We start from the raw sequence: 19,412 nt of genomic DNA, 5'->3' as shown, positions 1-19,412 counted from the left end.
CCAACGCCATTTATTGGTGAAGTGGGAGAAGAAGCAGTAAGGGAAGGTGACTTTGGTGGTGATGGTGCCTTTGTGCCTGGCGAAGAGACAATCACGGGTTCTTCCCGCGATGCCGAGGATGTATCCAGCGGCGCCAGAGTGGGCGACGGCTGTGGAGAGGGAATAGTATCTTCTTTGTCCCCTCTCTCTATATCTATTCCGTGTCCGTCATCAGCCCAGACGTTCTCGCCTGCGAGAGAATCATCAGCATCACCGCCATCAGACGCCGCGTAAGCGTCCGGAATCGGCGGGTCTGCAAACGGCGACGCAACGTCGTCGTCTGCCCAGGATCCCGACATTGCCACGTATACTGATATGGCACGTAAACACTCAAGATAAAGTCGATAAAGCTGGTCTCAGAGGGCACGATTGGCCCTGTCGATAGAGCTGCTGCTGCGCACGAGTCCTTTCACCCCGTAGCTCTGAGGACCTTGTGTCGGCAGTCACTGAGAACACTGAAGTCACAGCCAAGCAACAGAATTCCGTTGCTTCTCTTGAAGAACCCGGGAAAGCGAGCACGCGAGTGAATGAGTCCGGAAGCCAATTGCTGGAGAGAAAAGCTCAGAGTGGAAGCGCCTCCTTTGGCTGCCTGCTCCCTTCCTGCCTGGATGCTGCCTGCCACCCGCCCGCCGCACAACAGCCGAGCTTAGGTAAGAGTTTAGTCATGTGATCTTCACGAGACCGGACGAAGGCGTTCTGCTGCAGCCGGATGACTATTCAGAATGTACGCAGCCTGTACGGCAAAGAGAGATTTTGTATTATGTGTAGTCGATTCTACAGTGTATGTATGTACAAGTCCGTGTGTTTATAAAGCCGTATCCATCTGCTGCGCCTAATAACTGCCCACTCTCGTCAACACCGCAACGCTCTCCACATGATGCGTCTGCGGGAAGAAATCAAACCCGCGCAGACTGTCCACTACATAATGCGCGCCCTTCTCGCTCTTCAAGATGTACTCAACGTCTCTCGCCTGAGTGTGTACATTGCACGACACGTAGACAACCCTTCTCGGCTGGTAATCCAGCAGCTGGTTCAAGAACCGCTCGTCGCAGCCCTTTCGGCTCGGGTCGAGAATCATGGTGGTCTGGTTTGCCGGCGTGCGGATCTTGCCAAAGATGACGGCCGCGTCGCCCTCCACAAAAGTCGCGTTGTTCACGTTGTTGTCGGCGGCGTTGAGCATCGCGCACTCGACGCTCATCTTGGAGACTTCGACGCCGATGACTTCGTCGATGTCCTTGCTGCATGTGATACCGAACAGGCCTGACCCGCAGTAGGCGTCGACAAGATATTTGAGAGGAGGAGCCGGCGAACCGTCTTCTAGTGGAGGCACCGCCCGGCGGAGTTGCTCTCTCACGTATTCCGTGACCTTTGGTAGAACTGAGCTATTACACTGGAAGAAGTCGCCTATAAATGAGATTGTCAGATGGTCCATCGTGTAAAAGCGCGTAAAAACAGACAACAAAGACACTCACGAGCCGTATATTTGAATCTGAAATCGTTGACGTATTCGGTAACTGTCGCATTAAAATCTGTAATCACTTCGGTCTCGCGTTCGTTTGTCTCGCTGTTTTCTTTCACACTTTCTCTGTACATCAGAGTCACGCCACGCTTGAACAAGTGCTTTTTGTCCTTAATCACGTCGCGCGCCTTTCCATATGCTTCATTGATAGCCGGAGTCGTAAGAGGGCATTCTTCGATATCCACCACGTGCGACCGGCCTTTCTGAGTAAACCCGATCGGCAGCGGCTCGGGCACATGTCCGTGGCGAGGAATGTCAAAGTGCGGTGTAAGCTTCGTACGATATCCGTACTCGAGCGGCGAACTAATCGTCGAACCGATCTCTGGAATCGCGCCCGCCGGCGCATCGGGGCAGAAATGCTCGTAAGCCCGCTTGATCACGGTTCGCTTGTGCTCGAGTTGCGCTTCATAAGGCATCATCTGCAGCTGGCAACCTCCGCACATGCTAAAGTATTTGCAGCGGATGAGGCTGTCGTCGCGCTCTGGACCCGAGCTGACGATACTAATGAGATCCGCTTGGATATGAAACTGGTGATATTGGTAAAGCTTCGCGCGCACAACATCTCCTGGAATCGAATAAGGCACAACGACGACGTTCTCAACCGAGCCGTCCTCCGCGTATAAAAGGCCGAGTCCGTCGCCGGTCGAGCTCAGCACAACGATATTGATGTCCTCCTCTCTGGCAGGCACCACTTTCGTGACATGTGCCAATTTATACTTGGCACCTTTCTTGGTATCTTTCGTCTTGAGTTCGACGGGAAGGCCGTGTTGTCTGCGCAAATCAAGGATGTCCAAGAGAAGGTACCCCTCCGTACTCATCGGCTCGACCGTCACAAGCGTTTTTTTCATCTTTTCTTTTCTCGTTTTCTTTCTGAAAGGCTGTGGAATTTTCTCACGAGTCTCTGGATTCGGTCTCTTTAAATCCGTCGCCGCGCCGTCGACTTGCGTAGACTCATTCTCTCCTGCCGGCGTATACTCGTTTTCTCCTGCCGGCGTAGACTCAATCTCTCCTGCCGGTGTAGACTCATTCTCTCCTGCCGGTGTAGACTCATTCTTTCCTGCCGGCGCAGTCACTATCGGGACCACCAGGCTCATGTTCAAGGCTTTTCTATGTAGCTCTGGGTTTTTCTTGAATACCGATGTATTTTCTGCTAGGAAGGAAGATATTTCGTCAAAACCCGCTTTTGGTCTCTTAGGTGGTATTTGTTTGAATTGCGTAGCGCTGCAGTGAAATTCACAAAGTCGGAGTGTTCGAGCTGCTCCCGTCGTTCTCGCTGTCGGCGAGCAAGTTAACCAGTAGGCTGCAGAACGCACTTGCTTTAGATTACCCGCAAAGAATATCGTCCTTTGCATGGAATAAGAGTCAAGCAGCTTTCTTTTGTATGTGAGTCTGCACTTTTGATGTTCCAATGACAATTAAAAGATTTTTATGGGCAACCAGGTGCTATTTAGGTTCAGGAGGTGAACTTTATATTCAAGAGCCATAACAGCTACATGAATATGCCATAAAATTACCTCAGACACTGCGTAAAATCCCCGAATGAAAAATTGGATGTCGGAAGCAGACAAACCTTTCGATACCTTCAGCGTGAGATAATCCACACCGTGCGAAGGACAATTCCTCGGAAAGAGCAAAGAACATGCTGCTTCGGACGTTACGGATACCGACGCTTCGAGCGACGAGCTCGCTACGGAGTCTTTATGCACCGCGCAGTGCTCGGTTCTATTCTTCTGAAAATGAGGGTGGGACAAAAATTCAGCCGGAGCTCGATGAATTTATCGACGCCGTCGAACGCGGGGATCGCGAGACTGCTAAAGAGATGATTAAGGATGCCGGAATTGAGTACGACCACGTCTACAACCCTGCCGAGAGCGTGTCTGATACGGAGGTTCCCAAGATGACGACACGAGCTCAGCATATTCGGAAATTGGCCCAGTTCTATTCACCAAAGATGATCAAGTCTATTATCGCCAGTGAGCAGTCTGTCACTCCCGATTTATGGAAAAGTCGTCGGGAACCGATTTCGGGGTTTGCTATCTCGTACGTGGACGACTTGGCCGCGCGCGACCGGTTCTGGGATTCTGCCAGAGGTGAATGGCATGATCCGGCCGTCGAGCCTAGACAGCCTGTTCCTCTGTTTGGGGAAGGAGCCGAGAAAGCCGCTGAGAAGAAAGAGAGGCAAGAGCAGATTGAAGCACAGGCTGATCAGATTCTGGAAGAACATGGTCCAGAAGCTGCTGAAGAGTTTTATAACGAGGAAATGCAAGAGCTCGACGAGGAGATATCGGACGAGCCTGAGGTTACCATTCCCGGCAACACACTCTCTAATGAATATCTCTCGAGTCTGACAGCAAAGACTCTTGTGCGCAAGGTCGTGTCAAACGTCACCCGTCTCGGAAAGATCCGCAGTTTCTATGCGCTTGTCGCCGTTGGCGATAAAAACGGTATGGTCGGTATCGGCGAAGGTCGTCATCGTGAGAACGCTTCAGTTGCGAACACCAAAGCCCGTGTCCAAGCTATGGCGAACATGGTCTACGTTCCCCGTTACGAAAACCGAACGATCTACGGTCAGCTCCAACACAAATACCACGGCGTCGAAATGGACCTGTTCCCGCGACGACGTGGTTTCGGTGTGCGCACCAACCACCTTGTTTACGAGATTGCGAATCTGGCGGGAATTAAGGATCTGGCTGGAAAAGTGCGGGGATCGCGCAATAGGATGAACACGGTCAAGTGTACCCTCGAGGCTTTGACAAGCCAGACTCTGCCGGAGGATATTGCTGTTATGCGTGGAAAGAAGGTGGCTGACATTCGCAAGATTTACTTTGAAGGTGCCACAAATGACGATGAATGAGTGGAATGTATATTGATGGTTCTATGCTGTCGCGATAGAAAAGTAATACGGGGTATCAAGTTCTGACACTTTGGTCAGTATAGCTTTTACTCTGCGCATGTATTTTCCTTCTGTTTGTATATAGATTATGTTTGTAAATCTAATTCAAGTTTATCAATTTTGACCATATACAACGCACATAGCCTACGAACAGAACAAAAACGAGAAAAGAAAACCGAGACACCATAGCAGGAAACGCAAGCCAAAATAAAATATACAACTGTGCACTCATATACATCACTGCACCTCTCCCTCCGCCGTCATCAGCGCGCCGTCGTCGTCGTGGAGCTGCTGCTGTAGGAAGATGCTGTAGACTGAAGCCTTGAGTAGTGTGAAGACGATCGCGGTTTTCCGCTCGAGGACGCGTAGCGTGTCTAGAATCTCTGGTGTCGGGACCGATGCGAGCTTTGCAAGTTCGGCCGAGAGCTTAAAAGAGTCTGTTAGAGCAAGATCTAATAACATTAAGCAGAAATAAAGCAATAGACGTACAGTGTTCAGATTTGAAAGCAGTTGCCGGTACTCTTTTAAGAGGTCCTGTTCAACGGGGGAGAGCAAGTGCGCCATCACTTCGGACGAGAGCACACTGCTGCTCGGTGCGACAGGATGTGCGTCGTGTACGTCTATATTCGCCATCTTTCAATTTCTGTAGATTTAATCGAACCAAACTGAATCGAAAGATAGAAAAAAATTCACGCGTGGAAGCAGACGATGGGAGCGACGGAGGTGGAGCGCGTTGAGTAAACAATCCGGATTAGAGTTTCGACGCTGCGCGTGCGCGTCGGGTCTCCTGGTTTGTTTGGATCTGTCTGCCCGCTTTCCAAAACGAAACTTGACCTCCGTGACTACATATCTACAATAAGAATGGACACGGGCACAGGAAGTGGACTCTCGGCTTCTGCGCAGGGCGCGTTGCAGTTTGCGGGCGAGAAGACGTATTTCGAAAAGCAGCGCGATGCTTTGGTTGCTGAGATCTCGATAGTAAGCCCGCGAATACAGCCATGCTGTTTGACTATAGCGCCGTCTGCAGATACTAACCTTCGTCTCATCAGAGCCTTGAGCACGTTCTTACCAATATCAACACGCTTAATCGGGCGTTGGAGGGTGTCATAGTCGTACGTTGTGATTTCCTCTCAGATTAGTCGCGCTGGTGGTATGTGCTAACAAATCAACCAGGTTGGAAAGGAGTTTGAGAGTGTATCGACACTATGGAGTTCTTTCTACGATGGTATGACTCACGAGGCTCAGGGAGAGAACGAGGAGGATGAGGAGATGGAGGAGGATGAGGAGGGTGATGGTCAGGAAGAGGACGTCGAGGAAGATGATCGCTAAGTCGGAGCCGTGTTATCTGGCTGTCGGTTTCGTTTTCAACTATTGTTTTGTGTACTATTGGCGTTAAATATGACTTGGTGATGTTTATTGGTTCATGAATTCAACTACAGGTGATGTAGCCTTTTTTTTAATAGCTTGACTGTATTGTATTTCGATTAAATAATAACACCAAAAAACATAAAACATATCAGTAGATTAAAACAAGCAACGCAATCGCATGCTTTTCATCGCAGCAAGGTACATAAGCCAAAGGAAAACTCCAGACCCGGGCTACTTACAAAATCAGTAAGGTGAGATGACAGATATAAGCAAATTCGTTACATAGAGCTCCTTTTCCCCCATTCGTAGAGCAGTGTTGGTTGTGTCTTCAAGCAAGATATATAAAAGTATACTGAGTACAAATTCCGAAGTGGCACGATTTAGGCAAAAAGATTAGGATCGGCCAAAGGCGAGTACAGATCAAATAGTAAACAGTGGGCGCGCAAGTAGTATCTCTACATGATGCTGCAGCCACAGCCTGCGCTAGGCTCCCGGTCTTGAGGGACGAGCATGCCTGCTATTTCATCAAAGATAGCGTCGATGCCTGTTCCTTCCTTTGCCGAGCATTCCAAAAATGGAACTCTTCCAATCTGCTGCGAAACTTGAACGCCCTTTGATAGAAGTCAGTTTCAACATAGCTAGAGGAATCGGAAGTAGATGGATAACGTACCTTGTCGTATGGAACGGGGCCCAGATATCCCTGTTCCTTCAGTATATTGATCACATCTGGATTGCTTCGCACGTCCTTCTTCATGCCGACCAGTATGATTGGGGTTCCTTTCGGGCAATGGTGCTTCACTTCCGGCCACCACTGATTTGAGATCAAATCCGGTTAGTATTGTTTCTCATTCTCACACAACACTGCACTAGCAGCAACATAACAAACTCACCTTTTCAATCACGTTCTCGAGACTGGTAAAGGAGTCGATAGAATAAGCGATAATGACCATGTCGACGTTGGCGTAAGAGAGAGGCCGCAACCGAGCATAGTCCTCCTGGCCCGCGGTATCCACGAGCTGGAACTCGACCGTCTTGTTGTTCGTCAGCCGGACGCGTTTCGAGTGGTTCTCAAAGATGGTCGGAATATATTCCTGCTGCAGCGTTAGTAGAGCGGTCGACAGCGTTGCTGGGCAAGTGAGCAGAGGCTGAGTGGGGAGACGGGAGACATACGGTTGGGAAGTAGCCCTTGGCGTACCTCATCAGCATCGAGGTTTTTCCGCAGGCACCGTCGCCCACGGTGACGATCTTGTACTTGTAGTCTGCGGGCTCTACCATGTTCGCGCGTGGTGATGCTGGTGTCGACGGAGGTGAGTGCGGACGAGCGATAGGACTTTGAAGAGCCAAAACTCAGAGTCGACGAACGGCTGGCGAACGGCTGAGCAACGTGCGGCGCACACCTTCGCCGAGGACCTTTTAGAAGTTGCATTATGATTATATAACTGCAGTCAGTTGTCTGTTCTATTTACTGGTCTATTCTAAACTATACTAAAACTCCAAAACGCCTTCCAAAAGCACAAAATCTCCCTACTCTCACACATGCAGCTTCGCACTCCGAGGGAACTTGTGGTGGTGGTGCCGTTTCTGCTCGTGTCGGCTGCTCTTCGGATGCTTCAACTGATGCTTGGTCGTCCAAATACTCACTCCTAGTCGGAGACTAGACCAGACCTCCGGACTGAGCTCTTGTGGTAGCTTGCGCCCATACAGACATTGGTCGATTAACCACGTACCCACTATAAACTCATCCTGGTCCAGGTAGTCCTTCTTCTCTCGGCTCACCAGGTTCCTATAATATCTCCAGTTAATACAGGCCTCTCGTTTGCAGCCAAACAATCAGTAAAAATACTCACCAAATTCTTTCCAGCACCTCCGCATCGAGTCTTGATCGCTTCCACAGCTGCTTCACCACGAGCCCGTGCACGCAGTTGGAAAGCTCGGCCGGCATCATCAATCCCTTATTAGCCGCAAACAACCCGTCGTATCGTTTCCTTTCCTCCTCCGTCAACGTCCCAGCAACAACAACATGTTTCCAGGGCTTTTCGGCATTAAAAGTATGCTTCGGCTTCTTCTTCCCCGGATTGCGCATCGTAGTACGTAGCGTGGACTGAAGCGGCTTAAAGTCGGTCCCCGTCGGATTATTGTATCTCTTGGCGACTGCTTGTGCAGGCGTTGACGGCGGCGCTGACGCAATGCTCTGCAGCGGCCGAACAGAATCAACACTCCTTCGCGTCTCACCAGAGGACTTTGAGGAATCAATGCTGGTTCTTGACGTGGCCGGGAGAGATGTGGAAGAAGACGCGGCAGCAGGATTCACCCCAATTGACGTCAGCCTCGACTCGCTCGCTATAGGTGTATTCTTACTCCTCATAGTCAGCGCTCTGTTGTAAGAGTGAAATGGCGCTGACCCGACAGATTTATTGCTGGAGAAATATCGCTTTGCAGGAGTGTGTGATGTGGAGCGCGTAGCGGGAGTAGTTGATGTTGAAGAATGGGTAGCAGACGTCTCCTCTCGAGAAGCACTTGCGATGGGTTTGCTGGCACTTGAACTAGCTCTTGTCGATGAAGAGTCACTATTCAATGAAGTCGACGGCCGTGGTACTGATTCTGAATCTCTTGATGATGTCGGAGGCGTCGATGTGTGCTCCACTTTTGTGTCACCAGTTGGTGCTTCATGTGTTTTGCCCACTGATACATCCGGCACTGTTGCCTCAATTTTGGAAAGCTTGGATAGCAGTGCCGAGGACCGTGCCGGCCTTTGAGGCTTCGGTGATAGAACCACCGGATTACTATCGGGAGCTGTCTCTGATCTCTTCGGAGGCGTCGCCGGAGCCTCATTTTTCGCTTTAGTACGTCCCTGCAAACTGTGATCTGGTGTCGTCAAAGATCGGTCGACTTGAGCAGCTTCTGGGACTTTATGGTCATTTGTAGGCCCATCACCAACCGCGCCTTTAGCAAGTGCGCCAGATGATCTACTCGAAGAAGCTGGTGAAAGCTGACGAGACTGCCGCGCACTCGGTTGCTCACTACCCGTTGTAGACCGAACCGTGAGTCGTGAAGTAGGCCGCAAACTTGGAGATCTGGACGGCGTTCTGCTGATCTTTGGTTTGGGAGAAGGTGACGTTGTAGGCGGCCTGGCAGTCGATGTCGGGGAGGTCAATTCATAAGTGATTTTAGGGCAAAGACAGCTCCTCGCAGCTTTATTCGATGAACCCTCGACGCTCTTTGCTGAAGAAACACTCTGAATCGATTCGCTGGAAATCTTTCTAGACTGTATAGAGGGTTTCCCGGTAGTCTGCGAAGACAAAGAGGCCGCGGCAGCTGCGACGCGTTTGGCGGCTACGGCTGCAGAATCGATAGCTGTTGTTGTGGCTTTACTCGTATCCTTGATCTGGTAAGCTGAAGTTTTTCGCGTATGAGAAGGCCTCGCAGGTGCGTTTGGACGAGCAGAAATCGCCGCCGGTTTGGCGGGTACCTTTGGCAGTGGTTTCGCACCCGACTGTTTCGATTCGCTGTGATGATCTGGTGCCGTTTTGAGTCGCGCGGCAGGAGAAGACGAGTGTGCACGACTTGAGTGCTGGTTCGATCCAGCAGAGACGGTGGCAGGATGCTCGGCATTAGCCGGAGATCTGCGAGAAAACGCCAGGATTGCAGCCGACAGACTGCTGCTGTTGGCCTGCTGCGGATCAACGGTCGTCGTCATATTGTTCGCAAGGCAGCAACCCTCCGATTAGCAAGCTCTCCTCTGAAAGGCTCCGACTATGGGATCCTGTGCATGCCAAAGGTGTGAAAAAACTTGAGGTGAAGAAAGCTAGAACGGCCTAGCTCAATACTCTAAGAGCCTTTTCTCGGACTGTGAATGCCCCAGCAAGCAGTGGTATCGACCGGTTATCTATAGTACGCGTAGTCTGCGAGAACAATAGCGGTCTTTCCAGGGCAGCCTTGTATATCAGACATTCCGGAGAAGGCTGCAGCGGAATGTCCCAAGAGAGAGCCCTTTCGCGGAGTGGACGTCATCACTTCCCAAAATAAATAAAGTTATCCACGCGTCGTCGAGTCCCAGCGTAGCCGAGCAGCAGCCATAATTGCCGGATCAGAACAAGTGCAATGGAGCCATGTCGACGCTCACGGCCGAGGAGAACGATCTCGAGGATGGGGATGTGTTTGAGAATATCTGGGCTGAAGACAACACCGAGGCTGCGCTTGAAAAGCCGGTGAACCACGGTCCGTCGCCGCCGTTCTACTCGTTGATCGTGCAGATATTCAACACTCTTACCGCTCAGCCGGGCAGGGAGATCGGACGCTTTGCCAGCAAAAATGTAAAAGACCGACGCAAAATGATCCTCAGACGATATATTGACATGTGGCGCGACAGAGTCGGGCCTGATATCTATCCTTGCTTTCGCATGCGTATGTCCTGATCTGCATGTACTCGACCTCAACGGATCAATACTAACAACATCTGATCTCGATCTAGTTCTGCCTTCCGTAAGATTTCGTGGTGCAATTATGCTGTTTATGACATTTGGACTCATTATACAATAGATTGATAAAGAACGTCTTTATGGAATCAAAGAAGTCGGTTTGGCACGGCTGTTAATTAAGGTAGCTAATAACGAAATGCTGATCGGATTGTTCGAACGATCATCTGCTGATCTAACCACCTTCCTTATCAGATTCTAGAGATATCTCCCGACTCCCCGGATGCAAACTCCATACTGAAGTTCAGACTACCTGGCACGCACGCCCAAGGTGCGGGCGACTTTGCCGAGCGCTGTTTCCAGATCATGAAGAAACGCGAAGCCAAACCCGACTACGGCAAAATGACTATCGATCAGGTCAACGAGACCTTGGAAGAGCTAAGCAAGCATAGTAAAGCAGACGACCAACTTCCGGTTTTGAAACGGTTTTATGAGAATATGAATGCCGAGGAAATGAAATGGCTGATTCGGATCATCTTAAGAGGTTGGATTCCGAGCATGGCACTTGAGTTCTGCAATTTACTCTAACAGTTCGATTCTAGAGCTTCGGATTGGAGTCAGTGAGCGCTTATTGTTTTATCTCTGGCATCCTGATGCTGTAGCACTCTATAGCATCAGCCACAGCTTGAAGAGAGTGTGCTGGGAACTTTGCGATCCCACTGTTCGGCTAACCAAAGAGGTAACTAAAATCTATCCTCCCCTCATGCCGATTTAGATACTGACTTGTTGTTTACAGGAAAGCAACATAACAATCATGTCCTGCTTTCAACCACAATTGGCAGCTTTTCCTAAACTGTCATATGAGAGGGTGGTCAAAATGATGGATAACGATAAAAATCTACCTTTTTTCATCGAAGAGAAGCTAGATGGCGAACGAATCCAGCTTCATATGAGCGAAAGGGGAAATAAGTTCAAGTTCTACAGCCGACACGCAAAAGATTACACATACATGTACGGGTCTTCGTTTGACGACCCGAAGGGCTCGCTGGCGAAGCATTTACGAGGTGTATTCAATGAAAAAGTGGAGAGCATCATTCTTGATGGAGAAATGGTCTCATGGGATACTCTATACGAAATGATAGAGCCCTTTGGGACTTTGAAGTCATCTGCGCTGGCTGATCAAGACGAGCCTAGTCAAAAGTCCTCGCATCCTCTGTGTAAGATCTCGTTGGGTATTATGTGGTGTCAAGCCTTTACTGACTCTTCGCAGATCGCGTGTTTGATATACTCTATGTGAACGGTACCCCCATGGTCGATTTTGAGCTGGAAGGCCGTAAAAGAGCACTGAAAGAGTGGCTTACTGAAGTACCTACGCGCTTTGAGCTTCATCCTTTTGAACGGGCAACTACGCAAGAAGAGATTGAGGTCAGACTACGACAGGTGATTGAGCAATCGTACGACTTTAGTTCCGTTTCATCAATACGTGATAAGGGGCTCTAACTGACTTTATGGACAGATCTGAGGGACTGGTAATCAAGAATCCAACAGCCGTGTACACCCCAAATGGACGCACGGATCTGTGGATCAAAGTGAAGCCCGAATATATGAATGAATTCGGAGAAAATTTAGATGTTTTGGTGATTGGGGCATATTACGGTCGCGGAAAACGCAGTAACTTGATGGCTAGTTATCTGTGCGGACTCAGAGTTGAGGACGAGGATAATCAGTCTCCAAAGTAGGTCGTCTGAGCAGCGCTTGGCTTCTTGAGAAATTTACTAATAGCCTGATTCCTAGATTTTGGTCTTTTTGTCGAGTTGGGGGAGGATTCACTGCTGAAGAGTACAGAAGTATCGCCCGTATCACGGAAGGCAAATGGCACGGCTTCGATCCCAAGAACGTACCCTCCTTCTTCGAACTGGCGGGGTCTCACAAGGAAACCCCAGATCTATGGATTGCACCTGAAGATTCTATCGTCTTGGAAGTCAAAGCTTCAGCAGTCGTCCCTGATTCCGACAAGTTCCGTACAAATATGACGCTGAGATTTCCCAGATTCAGGCGACTGAGAATGGACAAAAACCATGAGACTGCGTTGAGTCTGAAGGAACTGTTGGCTTTGAAGACGCAGATCGAGTCAGAGAAGCAGGAGCGAGAAACGGAGTTTGAAAATCATCGTCAGACGCCCAAGCGGAAGAAACGCAAGCTCGACATTTTGGAGGCGCCAAAGCCAGCGACTGTCTCGAGCAGCATGCAAGTCTCCGATTTATTCAAAGGTCACTCGTTCTACTTAATCCTGGATTCAAGAAAACGAGTCAAGCTGGAACAAGAAATCTCCGCCAACGGCGGCGAGATATTGCGCGATCGGCCGACAGTCTTTGAGCGAAACTGGTATATCATTGCAGACTCGAACTTGATTCAGACCGCTCCTGTTAAAAAGGAGGGCAAAATGCCTTTGGTGAGATCGGCCTGGATCCACGACTGTCTGTTTAACGAGCGGGTATTGCCGTTCGAGAATCGACACTTGCTTTTTCTTGCGCCCCCGGCGCTGGGTGAGTTTACGGAAAGGCAAATGGATTGCTATAATGATAGCTATATGCGGCAAATCGAAGATATAACCGAGCTACAACAGGTACGTTCTCTACTATCCAATAAGGTGTTGGATCATATACTAACAAGCTCCCAGATCCTTGAAAACATACCAGAGCCGCAATCTACAGATGATGCCACAGACACTCTCAACCTACTAATCGACTCCGACGAAGACGCCCTCAATATCCCTTCTCTCATCTTTTTCGGTACAAAGATCTACTTTGACTTTCCCGAGCAAGCTACCAGCTCAGCGCTTCCCGCAAATTCGCCTTTTGAAACGGCGGTGCGATACGCTAGGTTCGGCGGTGCGCAGATTGCGGATACTTTGACCGATGAAGATGTAACCCATGTCGTGATTATATCTGGCGCGGATTATTCTCGGAAGAGACTAACTGAGGTTAATCGGTTGATTTCGAGTCGCGAGAAAATTCCTCATGTTTTGTCGGTTAACTGGATTATTGATTCTTGGTCAGCTTCGACGAGGTTGAGCGAGGAACTACTGGTGTTGTAACCACAATTCAGATTAATATATAAGAAATTTCATTGATTGATTAATTAGATGTGGCTAGTCGTATACAGCGAGAAAAACAATGAAATACAAACTCCGTGCTAAAAAACCAAATCAAAAACACCCACTGTCATCGTCTTCAAATAACTTCATCCGATCAGGCAAAACTTTTACAAACGGCGGCGTCTCCGTCGCATATGGGATATCATATCCCAAGGGCTGCATATGCTGCGGACTGATGAAACTGATCTCTGTATCCTCAAACCCGCTGCGGTCGATGAAGAATCTGCTGCTCTTGGAAATCATCGGGCTAGGTTCGGGAGGTGGTTCCAGAGCGAGCCGGTCGATGGCGAGCAGGGTTTCCATGGCTCCTTCGTCTCCGTCTGAGTCGCTTTGCCGCTGATTCTTAATAGTCTTCGACAGATCGGCTGCATGCTCGTTGATTTCTTCAGTTATAGTGTGATTATTCTCATCGGTCATGCTGGCAACAGAGGATAACCGCCGACTTGCAGTAGCATGCTCATATTCATCATCGTAATCATCAACAAACTCAGAGACCTCTCCAGGCAGAAATCTGCGCTTCGAATTGTTGCGCGGAGTCTCTTCAGACTGGATCCGAGAGAAATAGGCAATTTCTCCTTCGTTGTCAGTAGACATACGCAAAGAGGCGAGTGAGTCGAGTGTCGCAGTGGTATTCCCACGTAGCTCTGAGGCGTTACTGGCAACACTGGAGCCATAGCTGGAAGAAGCATTTGATTTGGATGATGCTGATCTTGACAGATAAGAAGCAGTCTGCCTCGATGGGGGGTCCAGTCTAGGAAACCTCTCCTGCTTGCTTTTCGCTGTCGGCTTGGGAGTTGACATTGACATTGGAGGAGGCAAGGCTTTGTTGCTTGAATGGGTTCCCAGCGCCGTCTTAGCCCGTGCAACTGACAAAGCCAAATTGGCTCTTTGAGCACTTGTAGCGACTGAAGTGGACTGGCTATTGAGCGAGTTGGATAGACCGACTTGTGCTGACCTTTGTTGAGCCTTCGTTCGCATCTTCAGAGGACTGTTACCCGAGCAAGTGCTGCTATCTCCTGATGAATTTCCGCGTATCGGAGAGATGTTCTCATTAGGTCGGCGCGACCGGGACGTCTTAAAAGGATCATTTGAAATGGAGCCCTTCAGCTTTTGCTCGGCCTGGAAATTCGGCTGTTTCGGAGGAACACTATTAAGTTGGTGAATGTCACGACTCTGTAGAGGCGCTCGCTTGACGGATCTGGTAGCAGGAGTTTTGACCTCTTCTTTCGGATTTGAAGTGCTCGCCGTGCTCCTAGACGGCGTTTTCCTCCCGCGCGGTGCCTTCGCCGCCTGCTCTTCTTCTCGCAATACCTCAATAAATCGCTCTCCATTCACCATAAAGGGCCGCTCGTTTTCAGTTTCCCATCGAGAGAGCGATGCAATGAGATCAGTCATGAGCTTGGGCTTCCGCTTCGCTATGCGTTTCCTCATCTGTTCTTCGCGAAGCAAACGGCTAGGGTCTCGGCGTCCAGTGCCTCGAGCCATCAGTCTAGAAGCATCTTGCTGTGACTGCTCAAGCTCCAAACTATCGCGCTGTAATTCTCTGTAGGCATCAATCAAGGCCAATATAGGTTTCCGCTCTTGCAGCAGCTTTTCAAGTCGAGCAATCTCGGATTCATGAGCAACAAGAGACGCATCTGTAAAAATGTCGGTCCAAGCGGGGGTAAACTCTAGCATTTCGTCTTCCGAAAAATATAAACTGTCCCAAAGGCTTCGAAGGGTCTGGCGGGCGTCCTGAATGAAAATGTGCATATGATCACGCTTCTTTTCATTGAGTCGTGCTAACTCATTCTCGTACTACACATTCAATTAGCTTGGTATTCTTTCCATAAAACATTCAGTCTCGACAGAATACTTACAGCCTCAATTACTGACAGCGCAATGCCTCTGTTAGCTCTATCGAAAGCCTTGACGACAGACTCTTCTTCTGACAATTTACTCCACAGATGTTGTACCGCAGATTTTGTGACAGACAGGCGCTGAACTCGACTTTCTTTTTCGCTTTCTAAGCTTTCTCTTTGCTTTCTCAGAGCATCCATCTGTTTGTCGGTGAGCCCCAGCATCTCTGGCTTGTCCTTGTAGTAAGCCAGGATATCTCTGTCAATATTGTGCTGAGAGGTGCCCAGCTGTGCCCACAGAGAGACGATCTCTGTTGCGTCAGCTTGGACAACCTTGATTCGCCGCTCATATTCATCAGATAGTCTGAGTACTTCGGTTTCGAGAGAAGCCAAGTTGCTGTTCGTAAGGCTGATGCTTTTCGGCTGGAGTTCCAGGAGATCCTTTCGCACGTCGATTCCTTCCATAACTTGCGAAAAGGTTCGCAGATTATCCAAGAGTTCTAGTAAATTATTAGCAGTCTGAGATTGACTTCGAATTTAGTGATACCGATCTGTGCTCTTACCGTGTGCGCGTTCATACCGCTCTGTGTACAGCCCTTGAAGTCTCTTATTCTTCTTGCTTAGCCCCTCTAAAGTATCCAATAGCGGAGTACTAATCTCAAGAGCTTTCTCTGTCTCCCCAATCACCTCATCGGCTTCCGGGACGTCCTGGAGTGCTGCCATCATGCTGAGTAACTGCTCACGGAGATCAAGGCATTGTTTATACAGATCCTCTTTCTCAGCGGTGACCTCAGAAACATGCTGCTCAAGCGCCTGAGAGACAGCGGCATAAAGATTCTTCTCTCGTATTGTCCGCTCATCGTCTGATATTCCGATCTCATCGTATAGCATTTGGAGCTTGTCATTTATCACCGTGAGTTGCGATGATATGTAAGACCCTCGTCGGTCCACATTTGACTTTGTTTGTGATTTGAGAAGAGTAGAAGCCATTGTTGATTCTTGTTTGTTTGGCGATTTTTGATCTGCTGTCTGTGTTTCTTCAGATCTCAGTGACCGCAGGTTGATATTGCGAAGCTGTTCAGGTCGATTATAAGTTCTGGTGCTATTATTCCGATCTTCTGTTAGGGGGTAAAACCGCCCAATATTAGTTGCTGCTCAATCTCTCTTTTATGAATATTGAGGCAGCAGATCTGGCTATTTCCTGTGCAGACCTGTTTCAGTCGATATTATTTCAGGGGACAGCAAGAACGAGATAAACCCAGTTTGTTGACATTTAACGCTGTCAGTGCGAAAAGTAAACAAACCTATGCACATTTTTACTTCCAGTTATGCTATTTGTGTGCAAGTTTAGGGCTCCGTTGTCAGGGCGAATTTTGCAACAGTTTACGTGGGGTTTGTACGCATAAGACTTGCCAACCGAGTGGGTGCGCGAAACTACTGTGGTGCGCGAAACTATTGTGACTGATTATAACGATAAATGGTGAAAGAATGCAGTCCCTTAATCCTATATTACAAAATAATCCAAAATACTAAAATTCAGACGAGCAAGCCCATATGCCCCAGTTGCTTACTGTTTCTGCATGGCGTTCACGCAGAGGTTTTCCATATTCCATATTGCCTTTCTCAGTTGGTGCACGCTACACCCAGTAATCTTCGCGCCTGCCACGTAAAGCACCTGTGTGAGCTCATCGTAATCTTCAGCAAAGTCGGGCAGATCTCTATAAACGCCGTGTATTCGATATTCGTTTCCGGGAAGAAGAGAATGTTCCGGTCGTTCTGAAGCAGCGATGTTAATTGGTCTTGTGCCGCTTTGGAGATTACGGATCTTGTTGTCCACTACCGATAATGCTGGCTCGGGCGCTGTTTCTGTATTGTCCTCTTGATTGTTGTAGCCGTAGTCAGTACCCTCAAACACATTAGCATCAAGCATGGTGGTTTGGTAATCTCTGTCGGCTTGGGTCATTTGAAAGCTGTCGTCAATCGCTGCGTCATTGCTATCGTGTTCTCGATTGCTCGTCTGAAGGGGGAACATATCCAGGAAATGTCGTGGTGCTAAACTTCTGTTAGGAGCCGATGCTAAAATGTTACAGTATCACTGAACTTACGTAGCAACTCTTTGGCTTCTTCTTCATCGCGAATAACCCACGTCTTCTCGTAGAAATCCAGAAATCTCTTAGTGCGCTCGTCAGTCCAAAGAGCGGGATCTTCGTAGTTGTAATCAAACGGTCCAGGATTGGCGTTTACTCCCTTCCGACCGCTAAGTTTCAACTGTTGAGCACTCGGAGTTGGCATGCGTTCGGAAATCTTTCCCATCCTGGTATTTTTGTCTGTCACTTCGTCTGTATGCTCCCAGTCTTCCTTGACCCAGGTTGATATAATATCTTTCTTCCATCGATTCCAGTCAATTTCTTGAGCCGCTTGCTCCAGGATACTCGTAGGAGTTCGAGTTGTGCCGTCCATACCGTAGCAGAGTTTCGTAGCTACTATTGTCAGCGCCATAATTTTGATCTCCGGATGGATATACCCTCTTTTCGATCCAATCTCTTGCTGGAACTCAAACTCTATGCCCGTAATTTTCTCAAGATGGGCAACGGCCTGGTAGATTTCAAGCGGCAAAAGAAGGTCATGAATAAATCGAGTAAGAAGAACGCCGCATGCAGGTATCGGAGGTACAGTCAGCTTGCATCTGGTCGAGAGCAGACCAGTAACATATCCACAAAACGTGTAGAATATTCCTGGTAATGGGTAAGATATAGGCTCAAATATCCGAAGATACCTGCTCTCCAAATGCCTTCTTATTGAATATGGAATTCCACCAGCTGCTCGCATATAAGGAAACTCGCCACTTCGGGAAAGTCTGTATAAATCGCACAAAAATATCGGCACTTTGAGTATCCGGCACGCAATGTAGCATATAATCACGCTCTCTGTCAATTTGAGAGCGACAAACTCGGATCCTGTCTTTGTATACCGCGATGCTGATAGCGAGAGATTTGCAAGCCTGCCACCTAAATCGTCTTCGGCTTCATCACTCGATGATATGCTCTGATATTCTGCTTCGTCGTGGTAGTCGTTTTTGATCTCTTCGTCAGAATCATGGTCCAGCTTGATCTGCTCGCTAGAAGATCCCGCTTGTGTTTCCGAAGGTATCTTCCACTTTGGTAGACCATAGGATCTTCGCAAAAATGAAGAAGGGTATGCTTGACTATTTCGATCATCTGTGCTGTTTTCTTCTTCCTCGTCAGGAGAGTCGTCATCCAAATCTATCGCTGTAGAGTTGATTCCTCGTGCTTCCAGATATAGCACCCAAATAGCCTTGGCAATGATCTTTGTCATTTTTGTTAGCCGACAGAATTATCAACTTGAAAAATCAAAATTCATTGCTTTGGACGTACCTCCAATCTCTCGGGAGCGTGCTGATTTCGAATGAGCCATGCCACTTGCCGCTGTAAATGTATTTGATAGCACTTTAGAAACAGAGCATAGCCTTTCCGACCATAGTAGACTGTCCACCAGAATTCGGGGTCAGTAAAAATCTTGATCAACAATTATCATAAGCGTGTCCCACTTCTTTCTTCTCTAGCTGCCGGTTGGCTTGTTGGCGCAGTGTGAATCGCTCGTCCTTGAGTTCCGGGAATATACTCATCTTCGCCAATTTCGACCTCGCCCTACAACATAGCGTCAGAAATAATGACTAAAAGCGTACGTAAATTAATATACCTCTTTCTGATGGCCATTTTGACAGTACTGTAGCCCTTCTACTGTGTGCCAGAGCCTCGATCTGCAATTGTCGATTCCGCAGATATCACCATATCGCCAGGCAATAGCGCTGTTCATGATCTACCTAAGTAGCACCTAGCGCCTTTTGGAACTTGAGCAAGTGCATCTAAGTCTTTTTAGCGGTTTGGATCGGTAATATGACCTTAAAAAGGGCGGTTTGATTATTGCTCGGGTGCAGGATGTAGAAGATACAGAAAATAAATGTAATTCGATGACTTGTCGAGCTCTATTTTTTTGGTTTCCTGGCTCAGGGGTAACTGGCAAACGAACCTTCAGCTTTTCTTAGTGACGGAGATTACTACCAGCATAGCAGAGATTTACTACAGATTCCATCGACTTACGTTACTTCTTGTTATTTAAGCTGATCGGGAGTTTTTGATTGATTAGTTTGATATATATAATG

At 48.5% G+C, this 19,412-nt stretch overlaps 9 protein-coding genes across 9 annotated transcripts; 3 read left to right on the top strand and 6 right to left on the bottom strand.

The window, feature by feature from the left end:
• Positions 1–697: 697 nt before the first annotated feature.
• On the bottom strand, positions 698–2,960 carry BZA70DRAFT_280786 (tRNA(m5U54)methyltransferase). The gene is made up of 2 exons (XM_064913024.1): positions 1,512–2,960; positions 698–1,443 (listed from the first exon to the last, which is right to left on the bottom strand). Exons 1-2 carry the CDS (start codon positions 2,908–2,910, stop codon positions 872–874), a joined length of 1,971 nt encoding a protein of 656 aa, XP_064767483.1. The 5' UTR covers positions 2,911–2,960; the 3' UTR covers positions 698–871.
• Positions 2,961–3,127: 167 nt separating this feature from the next.
• On the top strand, positions 3,128–4,585 carry BZA70DRAFT_296221 (mitochondrial 37S ribosomal protein MRPS5). The gene has a single exon (XM_064914521.1). It carries the CDS (start codon positions 3,198–3,200, stop codon positions 4,410–4,412), a length of 1,215 nt encoding a protein of 404 aa, XP_064767482.1. The 5' UTR covers positions 3,128–3,197; the 3' UTR covers positions 4,413–4,585.
• Positions 4,586–5,163, bottom strand: BZA70DRAFT_296220 (DASH complex subunit Dad3-domain-containing protein). Its single transcript, XM_064914520.1, has 2 exons — positions 4,941–5,163; positions 4,586–4,877 (listed from the first exon to the last, which is right to left on the bottom strand). Exons 1-2 carry the CDS (start codon positions 5,082–5,084, stop codon positions 4,689–4,691), a joined length of 333 nt encoding a protein of 110 aa, XP_064767481.1. The 5' UTR covers positions 5,085–5,163; the 3' UTR covers positions 4,586–4,688.
• A 77-nt stretch (positions 5,164–5,240) lies between these two features.
• Positions 5,241–5,947, top strand: BZA70DRAFT_280782 (DASH complex subunit Dad1-domain-containing protein). Its single transcript, XM_064913023.1, has 3 exons — positions 5,241–5,429; positions 5,501–5,563; positions 5,625–5,947. The coding sequence occupies exons 1-3, from the start codon at positions 5,313–5,315 to the stop codon at positions 5,778–5,780; spliced, it is 336 nt and encodes a 111-aa protein (XP_064767480.1). The 5' UTR covers positions 5,241–5,312; the 3' UTR covers positions 5,781–5,947.
• On the bottom strand, positions 5,948–7,219 carry BZA70DRAFT_249344 (P-loop containing nucleoside triphosphate hydrolase protein). Its single transcript, XM_064910678.1, has 4 exons — positions 6,990–7,219; positions 6,710–6,910; positions 6,490–6,630; positions 5,948–6,430 (listed from the first exon to the last, which is right to left on the bottom strand). The coding sequence occupies exons 1-4, from the start codon at positions 7,092–7,094 to the stop codon at positions 6,275–6,277; spliced, it is 603 nt and encodes a 200-aa protein (XP_064767479.1). The 5' UTR covers positions 7,095–7,219; the 3' UTR covers positions 5,948–6,274.
• A 39-nt stretch (positions 7,220–7,258) lies between these two features.
• On the bottom strand, positions 7,259–9,872 carry BZA70DRAFT_280778 (uncharacterized protein). Its single transcript, XM_064913022.1, has 2 exons — positions 7,667–9,872; positions 7,259–7,602 (listed from the first exon to the last, which is right to left on the bottom strand). The coding sequence occupies exons 1-2, from the start codon at positions 9,514–9,516 to the stop codon at positions 7,350–7,352; spliced, it is 2,103 nt and encodes a 700-aa protein (XP_064767478.1). The 5' UTR covers positions 9,517–9,872; the 3' UTR covers positions 7,259–7,349.
• A 1-nt stretch (position 9,873) lies between these two features.
• Positions 9,874–13,380, top strand: BZA70DRAFT_280776 (putative DNA ligase). The gene is made up of 10 exons (XM_064913021.1): positions 9,874–10,223; positions 10,291–10,301; positions 10,359–10,418; positions 10,490–10,778; positions 10,837–10,973; positions 11,031–11,451; positions 11,505–11,688; positions 11,751–11,969; positions 12,029–12,860; positions 12,915–13,380. Exons 1-10 carry the CDS (start codon positions 9,929–9,931, stop codon positions 13,329–13,331), a joined length of 2,865 nt encoding a protein of 954 aa, XP_064767477.1. The 5' UTR covers positions 9,874–9,928; the 3' UTR covers positions 13,332–13,380.
• On the bottom strand, positions 13,381–16,701 carry BZA70DRAFT_280773 (microtubule associated protein-domain-containing protein). Its single transcript, XM_064913020.1, has 3 exons — positions 15,793–16,701; positions 15,251–15,729; positions 13,381–15,188 (listed from the first exon to the last, which is right to left on the bottom strand). Exons 1-3 carry the CDS (start codon positions 16,217–16,219, stop codon positions 13,443–13,445), a joined length of 2,652 nt encoding a protein of 883 aa, XP_064767476.1. The 5' UTR covers positions 16,220–16,701; the 3' UTR covers positions 13,381–13,442.
• Positions 16,702–16,707: 6 nt separating this feature from the next.
• Positions 16,708–19,197, bottom strand: BZA70DRAFT_296214 (uncharacterized protein). Its single transcript, XM_064914519.1, has 5 exons — positions 18,950–19,197; positions 18,798–18,897; positions 18,625–18,734; positions 17,335–18,556; positions 16,708–17,281 (listed from the first exon to the last, which is right to left on the bottom strand). The coding sequence occupies exons 1-5, from the start codon at positions 19,064–19,066 to the stop codon at positions 16,797–16,799; spliced, it is 2,034 nt and encodes a 677-aa protein (XP_064767475.1). The 5' UTR covers positions 19,067–19,197; the 3' UTR covers positions 16,708–16,796.
• Positions 19,198–19,412: the final 215 nt, after the last annotated feature.

This window comes from Myxozyma melibiosi (genome assembly GCF_037950935.1).
Source record: "Myxozyma melibiosi strain Phaff 52-87 chromosome Unknown BZA70scaffold_8, whole genome shotgun sequence".
NCBI lineage: Eukaryota > Fungi > Ascomycota > Lipomycetes > Lipomycetales > Lipomycetaceae > Myxozyma > Myxozyma melibiosi.
This window is presented reverse-complemented; position numbering and strand designations above follow the sequence as displayed.